This window comes from Chlamydotis macqueenii, chromosome 12, assembly GCF_036417535.1.
Source record: "Chlamydotis macqueenii isolate bChlMac1 chromosome 12, bChlMac1.mat, whole genome shotgun sequence".
Taxonomy (NCBI): Eukaryota; Metazoa; Chordata; class Aves; order Otidiformes; family Otididae; genus Chlamydotis; species Chlamydotis macqueenii.
Window position 1 is genome coordinate 9,506,425 of NC_141567.1, and position 8,418 is coordinate 9,514,842.

The 8,418-nt window shown below is 42.5% G+C and overlaps 1 protein-coding gene across 1 annotated transcript; it reads right to left on the reverse strand.

The window, feature by feature from the left end:
- Positions 1-914: 914 nt before the first annotated feature.
- On the reverse strand, positions 915-8,172 carry MESD (mesoderm development LRP chaperone). The gene is made up of 3 exons (XM_086757358.1): positions 7,964-8,172; positions 3,347-3,579; positions 915-2,611 (listed from the first exon to the last, which is right to left on the reverse strand). Exons 1-3 carry the CDS (start codon positions 8,126-8,128, stop codon positions 2,347-2,349), a joined length of 663 nt encoding a protein of 220 aa, XP_086613484.1. The 5' UTR covers positions 8,129-8,172; the 3' UTR covers positions 915-2,346.
- Between the last annotated feature and the right edge of the window lie 246 nt (positions 8,173-8,418).

Genomic DNA, 8,418 nt, shown 5'->3' on the forward strand with positions numbered 1-8,418 from the left:
TCAAAACAACCAAACAATAAATCCAGTCAATTCACTGGCTAAAGTCCAACAAAGCCAGCCCGCTCCTTTTAACTATCCAGGGAAAAGATCCAGTCTACAGTAAACGTAGATTTAGCAATGACTAAAACAAGTATGTATTCTCAAAAGTTGGGCTATAGCTGTAAGCATAGTAATTTTTCTCCTCCTTGGCTAATTTGCTTTTGTATTATTTGTATACTGTTTTGCATTGCTTGATTATTTAGCTCAGGAAGAACCCCATTTGGTCAAAAAAAAAAAAAAAAAAAAAAAAAAATCATGTTCCCTAACATTAGGCAAATGACAGAGACTGCATTTCCACATATTTCTGATCATAATCTGAATTGTCATCTCTATAGCATAGATTTAAGTTGTAAAAAGGAAAAACTCATTCATATTTCCTATCTGTTGTTTCATCTGACTTCTGTTCATCTTGAGATGAGAAGCAATATTCTTTAAGGAAAAAAAAAAAAAGTGCAAACCCAGAACTCTTGGCAAAATGATAAATTAGTTATGAACAAGAAGTGGACTGCATATCTCTCCTCAATGCAATGCGATACCCAAATATCTGCAGAGGCTCTTCTCAACTCCACTACACATTTGAATTAGAATACAGAAACAATAATAGAAATAATAAAGTTAAACCTGAAGAAAGACCTTTGCCTGTTTGTCTGATTGGAAAAATGAAAGTCATGTATGTTTAATGAAGTGTGGCTGGAAAGGTTTCTTTAATCCTAAATTAATACAACTATAATTAAAATTAAATAAAAACAATCACCTGGAACCTTCATGAAGATCATTTAGTCCTCACATACAGAAACCAAGGAAGAGTTAGTCTGTCTCCCAAATACCTAACAAATGCATGATTACTGAAAAGGTTTTACTACTCAATGAAACAGTAAGTTTAGTGATATCTTTTATTTTAGAACAAGCACTCAGTAAGTCACAGTTTCCCACTTTTGATACTGAAGTTTTCCACAAGATCAACCATTATGGTTCAATTAGGACCTTTTATCCAAAGCATTTGGATTTTAGCACCTTAAATAAAGAGTCAAAGTAATGTCTTCGTAGTATTGAATGAAGACAGTTAATACTGTGCTCATCCTCTGGAAAATGATGTGGACCATACATACGAGGTGCATTTAGTCCTTAACACATAGTAAGGCAGAAGGGAAACAATTCTAAGTGATGCATTCAACCGAATACGATCTGAATAATAATAAAACCTTCCCAATTATACAGTCTTCCAAGGAAAAAATGAGTTTGCTCCCAGACATCAAACTTTGCAGTATTTAAATCAAATGTTCACTTACAATCAACCATGTTGGTCAGGAATCTGTACCCCAAAAAAGTATAATTGGTTATTAAACATCAAGTAAGTGATATGTCCAACTCAAAACTTAACTCTGTACTGTAACTAGTACTTTTTCAAAGATTCAAACAAGCCCTTAAACCAGTAACACAAAATAATTTCAGAGCTAAAGCTCTGATTATTTCTTCTAGCCCACTGCCTAGGTAATGGGGCACACATAACATTTGCTTCCACAGGCACAGTTCTTTGGCAGCAGTAGCAACGTGGATGGCATGAATCTGACTTTCTCCCCGAACACTGCTGATGGGGGTACTGTAATTCCATGGACATCCCAGCATCACTTCTGATGGTTACAGAATCTCCTTTCTGCGCTGATTTGGAGTGCATTAGTCAAGTATCTGCTTCTGCCATCCTTCTAAGCACTTCTGTGGATTTATAGGGACATACAGAATGGGTTTTACTACAAAGAAACAGGCAGTCTAACCAGACATGTCCTGAACATTGTCATTTCGGGCATCTTTGGCCACTGTAACATTATTCTTTGCAATTTTAGGCGGTTTCATGAACTGAATCTAGCAAACTGGCTTCCAAGAGAATCTTTTAGCACTGCACTCTATCTAACAGCAGCTATGAATCAACGGCCAACTTGCATACCCAAGATGGATGCGGCTACTATAGATGAACATCGGTGTATCCTGAAACTGTATTTCTTCTTCTCCACCTAAATTAAATTTGTAATGTTAAACACACAGATTTGTATGTTAATTTTAAACAATAACAAAAGCATTAAAATTACAAACTAATGTAGTAAATCACTGGTATTAAACATTACCTTTCCTGTAACTAAACAAATGGCCAACATTAATAAGTAAACTGGTGTGTTTCAACAAAGAAATCTTTTACCCTCAGTAACCTCTGCTTCTTTCCTCCCCCCTACCCCAGTAAAGCCAGGACTTGTATTGAAAATTGGTTTCCCTTCAAGAACAGCAGAGTAGTATTCAGTCTGGTTGATGCGTCCATCATAGATCCTCTCTCTGTTTGGTTGCTCGGTTGTCCTCTTTGACACTATTAGATTTCTTGTCTGTGTCTTTTTTCTTCTTTGCTTTTTCAGGTTTTGTTTTGTTTTTCACTTTCTCACTTTCTCCTGCTCCTTTGCCAGGATAAACCTGACCTTCCAGAGTAACATCCGCACACCTTTCTTGATTTATCAGGAAGTCTTTGATCTCCCAGGCATAACCGCCATCACGTAGCATGAAGATGGCACGATTTGAGCCAACAATGAACCTAGAGGAAAGACAGATATATTTTTTCAGTTAGCTCCACGTCTTTCAAGTGCTACAACATTTTGCTTAATTCAGAGCACCTCCACAACTGAGGCAGACATTTAAGAGCAAGAGGTTGGTCCCGTTGTTGTTGTCTGGGGATGGGGACAAGAGAACAATTTTATAGCACACATAAGAATAAAATGTATTAAAGTTTACAAATAACCAAGGGGGAGTAAGAACATAAAGAAAACTTAAGAACTAATTGGGCACTACATAAAATCCACAAGCGGGCATTAAATTTGGTTTATACCCTTACTGCAAGCCTTCTCAGCCTCAATTCAAGAGCACAACACTCCAGTTTCAAAATGATCCTCTCTCTCTCAGAGAGAGAAAACCCGCATTTTTAGCCAGGGAAACAAAAAGCCTTTTGTGGTGACAAGTCTTCCAAGTGTGATGTTTTCCATCAAGCACATAAAGGGAAACTACTGCAGCTAAAACTGATAAATAACTGAAATGTAACGAGATAAAAATAAACTAGGCTATACATACATCATATGTGTTAAGATTTGTGCACCACATCAGAATTTTTGTAGCATGACTTAGAACAAATTAAGCTGATACAGAAGCAAAGAAATAGTGACGGATTATGGATGCGGGGAAGGGGACAGCATGAACAGTTGAGAAGATTTTTCAGGAAGAAAGAAACAAGGGCTCTGTAAAAGCAAGAACTTTATCCTTGTGTACAACAGCCTACCTTTGTACATCATAGTTTGCATTGAAGAGACTGCCCTGCCACAAGCTAGTAATTTCTTCTGTCTCCTTTTCTGTGGGATTTCCCGACACCGTGACAAACATCATCAAAGTCTTCCCCTTTTTCGTCAGCTTCAGGATACTTTCAGGCTTGCCTGGATCAATTTTTGAGAAATCTATTGGTGCTGGTGGCCTCTTGTGTTCAGGAAGATCCCCCTCTTCAATGTCATCATCTTTCTGGTTTGAAAAAGAAAAGGAGGCTTTAAACGTAGCTGTTCCGCAAAGCTGTTATATTTTGAAAGCTTCCCATTGTTTAGAGAATAACTCTGCTTTGATAAAGCTAGTGTTGTGTAGCATAATGATGGAGATCCTCAAATCAAAAGAGACACTGAGAGTTTTGTCTTAAGATACTTTACCAAGTACTCTTCCCATTTATAACCCTCCCCTCAAAATCATGTATGTGTCTATACAGACAGGTAGAATCTCATTTTACCATGTACTGAGAAATATTTCAGCCTCAAGGCTAACTGAATACAATTCCATCTAAGTAATTCATAAAATAACACTTTTTTTTCTTCATAGTTTCACAGAAGTGTATTAAGTATACAAGATGGACTGAGAAAGTTGCATTAAAAAGCCTCATACACACATAAATAAAAAAGTTGCCCATCTGCATGTCGCTTTCAGAGGTCAACACTCACCTCTGGGAACCACGGGATCACTTGAGAATTCAGTTTTCCTTACTTTGGGTCTTTAAATAAATTAAAAAGCAATAATTCAGAATTTCAATGCTTATGCCACAGGAAAACTTTCATTAAGGGTTTCCTGGCTTTTCTAATGCACAGATGAAGAGCAGCTCACATTCTGACAAAATAATCACCAATAGTAAACTGCTGTTAGAATACAGAAAAAAAAAACCAAACCACCTCTTGATGCCTCTGAGGAGGTTGACAAGTATTTAAATATTTGGAAAGATTTAATTCAAACTGCTGCCCTTTAAAACAGCTCCTAATAGAGAGAAGTGAATATAGTGACAACTTACATTGAGCTAGAACTGGATTTCTTAAACAGTATTTGTATCACAGAATTAATAAGTTAAAACAGAAAAAAAACAACCCAAACCAGAAAAATCCAGAAGTCTCATACTGGCATCGAGCCAAGTACTAGTAAATCATCAGGAATTAAGGCTGATACTTTAGGTGTTGTTTTGACTTCAAGCATTTAGTAACAATACACATCACTCCATTAGGAACGTGAACTGCAGGACTATCTAAAGGCATTCCCTTCAGGAGCCTCAAAGTTCAGGAGCTGAGCTTGATTTTTAGATTTAAGTATGCATTACCTTCTCATCTCGGCACATGCACACATACAAACTCCAGACCATCCTCTCACAACAGGGAGCGTCCCACACTCTTTAAAGATTAAGGTGTCATATGAGTGACCTTCTTTTCCCATCTCCATTACGTAGAGTTTGCTATCTTTCTGACAAGAGTGTTTAAAATTCAGTTACAATAAAAAAAAAATTCTAGAAAAAATTGTAGAATCCTCACATTCTATCCTTCCTTTCCTTATTAATTACATAACTGTTTCAGTTTTGCAAGTCTCAAGCATGCTTTCAAGTAGTTCAAATGCCTTTGAAAACTTCACATTAAAGTGAACTGGGAGCAAAGGAGAGCCCCAGGAAGTCCCTCTGCCCTCACTAAGTGGGAAAAAATTTAGAGGCAGCTGGAAAACGCTCATATTGATAAAGTACTGTGAAAATAGAAAATCTTACATGATTGAATGAAAAATGTTCTTCAGAAGTAAAAGCAAATAAATCCTAACTTTAGACCAGTTTGGCTAGCACAAAGCCAACTTATTTCACAGTTTTGAAAGGGAAAGGCAGAAACGAGTGCTTCCAAACACTCCTTACACAATAACAGAAACTGACTTAGGATTTAGTGACAACACAACCTGCTAACATCTATTACCTATTTTTCCCTTGACTACTCAACTAAATGTTAATAAAACTGTACTGTTACAGTTTAAATAGAAATAGCGTAAGAAGCAGTCAAAAACTCCCCTACATGACCCTTCTTTTCTTGATGATCCTGTACAAGCTATCATTTAGTTTTGTATTTACAAAGCTATCCACAAAGTAAAAGATGGGAAGAAAAGTGTAACCTTCTGCTTTGAAATGTCTAGCAGATTCATTCAGCAGTAACATGAAGCTGCAGAGGGAAAGTATTACACAGAGTAATAACTACATATTCTTTCTCTCTCCTCTCAGCTCTCACTCTCGCACATTTCTCATCAATGCCCTAGATTTTTATTTTTAAAAATATTAGCAACATATGACACCTAATTCCTTAGCCTGTTCAATAATCTCAGCTCAGAGTCAAGCCTGAGAAACCCTAAGGTTGTAACAATAATGACCTGTTTTAAAGAATATGACATTTCAGTGACAAAGAACCTCCAGAACAGATTCTCAGTTCTGTTTCCAGCTCCTCTGGACTCAAGGCTCCTGGAGAGTCCTGTTCCAGAAGGGAAACTCCTAGGTGGCTTCCTTCAAGCTCTAGTTGTGCAACTGAGCTGCTGAAGAAACCTCTCTTTTCCCAGTTCCCCATGCTCATTTCCACTAGATCACTCTCCCAGTTCTCCAGGCAGTCGCACACACGCCTGCAGCAGCGCAGTGCAAGGGGCAGCACAGGAGCCCAAACAGAGTGGTGGCTGCTCGTTCTGGGAAGGCTGCAGGAGCCACAACCTCAGCCTTGCCAGGAGGCCCAATGCTTTTAGACTAACTGCCAGGGAAATAAAAAATATTAGGAGTCATCTTGCTCAGTTGAAAGTAACGACACTTGATTCTGTATAGATCTGTGTCTTGTGCCCTCACTCCCGAGCATAATTCCCGCTCTTATCCAAATTCATAACGGCCCCTTTGTTTCTCATCCCACCCCATCAAGTCATTTCATGCCCTTTCTTCCCCTCTACCCTCCAGCCACCGCCCCCAAGTCTTTCATGTTCCTTATATGTATCCTATCAGGCAAAATGCCATACAGCTGACCATCCCAAAGACCAAACAACTGTTAATTGTTGAGCTCCTGCTTCAGTAACTTTTTTTTTTCCCTCCTAGAGCTCTGGCTGTTTGTGCGTTTCTTCAGCCTGAGCAGCCAACTCCCCAGCAGCTCAGCCATATCCGCGCGCAACATGGCTACAAGCATTTGTGCAGCACGTGGTGAACTGGATCAGAGACCTGCTCCAGCTAAAGAGGGAAAACCCTAAACAGCCTCCGGACCCTGCTTGCCACATGGCTGGAACAGAACATTCAGCTGAAGAGTCACAAGAGCATTAACTTGAGTCTCCCTTTCATCCAGGCATCTAATTCACAAACTCAGTGATGCTAACCGTGAAGATTTTTCCTTCAACACCAAATTTGGTTGAAGTTGGCAAATATTATCATTTAAACCTCTATTTTTTTAGCAGCTAGGACTATTTGGTCCTTGGCTGATACCACTAACAGAAAGGCTTACACAGTTTTATTTAAAATTTTAACTCAATTTTCTAAGAATCTCCCTTCTTAAAGGGAGATACACAGTAACAGTCCACGGGGTAACCTGCCAGCCAGGTCCAAGACAGACACCATTACTCCTCACAGAAGTTACTTTATCTCTATTACACTTACAAAACCTACTTCTCCACCTTGTCTTACAGCTGTAACTGGTATTACAGGAGGCAGAAGTTTTCACTCTATTATTTCCTCCAGTTTTCATGCTAAACATTCTGGGGAACGGCCTCATGTAAAGAATAAAAGACAGTGACAAGTGCTCTGGCATTTCTCAGAAGATGATGGAAGACAAAAATAGTGTAAAGAACTTAAGAGCGGTATGACAACCACATGGAGAGCAGAGTGCTGGGGAACTGCCAAATAAAGTTAAGGCAGCGGGCTGATGGGAATGGAGGGGAACAAGAGAGAGCTGAAATCAGAAGACATTACCATGAGGAGCAGCAAGGAAGGAAACACCAAACCAAAACAAAACAAAACAAAAAAAAAAACAAAAAAAAAAACCAACCAAAAACCAAAACCAAACGAACTACATATCTACTCTGTAAATGTGAAATCCTGCTATCCACCCTTCGGTCACAAAACGTATATCCCTTCATACCCCCAAACAGCTGCCGTTTAAGGCAAAAGCAGGGTCTTAGCATACAGCGAGAGCACACGTTTGAGGCTCAGGCCCAGGGACGGGGGCGGCAAGGCAGGCTGCGGGCACCGGCGGTGGGGGCAGCTCCCCCAGGAGCCCCTTCTGTGCCCGCTCGCCCCCATTTTGTAACCTCTCGCCACATGAACCCGGAGCCTCTGAGGGAGGAAAGGGGCACCAGCCACCCTAACGCCACCGGGCCTCGGGGATCCCTCCCGCCTGTGCCAGGCCAGGCCTAGGAGGAGGCCGGGCCACGGGCACCAAATCTCCCGCCTTCCCCCGGCGGCGGCGCCGGGCAGAGCCGCCAGCAAGGCCGCCCCGAGCCGGCAGCCCAGCCTCCCAGCTCCCCGCGCCGGCGGCAGCCGCGGGTTCCCCTCCCCGGGCAGCACAGCACAGCACAGCACAGCACAGCCCCGCCGCGGAACCCCGGCCCCTCCCCGCACCTCCCACTGCTCCAGCAGCCGAGCCATGTCCGCGTCGTTGTAGTCCCGAATGTCCTTCTTCTTGGCCGACCCCGCCCGCCGCTTCCCCTCCGACTCGCCGGCCGCGGCCACCGCGCACAGCCACAGCGCCAGGCCCAGCAGGGCCCAGCCAGCGGCCGCCGCCATCTTCTCCCGGACCTCGCTGCCGCGGGAAGGCGGCCCCGGCTGCCTTAAAGGGGCGGGAGCAGCGGCGGCTCGGGCTGGGCGGGAGGAGGAGGAGGAGGAGCTGGAAGGGGCGAGAGGACAGCGGTAGGGGGGTGGCGGGGCATCACCGGGGGTAGGGACATGGGGATGGGGTGGGGGGCGACAAACGCCTTCTGCGCCCGTGTGTTTCTGCTCCCCGAGCGCCGGGAGCGAGTCGGGTGGCAGCACGGCCAGCACCCCCCTCCTCCGCGCTGTCCCCACGCAAGCGGCCG

What these genes read in the sequence shown, in the direction of transcription:
- MESD (XM_086757358.1), bottom strand. Translation starts at nt 8,128, where the DNA reads ATGGCGGCGGCCGCTGGCTGGGCCCTGCTGGGCCTGGCGCTGTGGCTG. An exon ending in GGCTGCTGGAGCAGTGGGAG is followed by an intron (nt 3,580 to 7,963) that starts GTGCGGGGAGGG and finishes TTTTCAAACCAG; the next exon opens with AAAGATGATGACATTGAAGA. An exon ending in GCAAACTATGATGTACAAAG is followed by an intron (nt 2,612 to 3,346) that starts GTAGGCTGTTGT and finishes TCTTTCCTCTAG; the next exon opens with GTTCATTGTTGGCTCAAATC.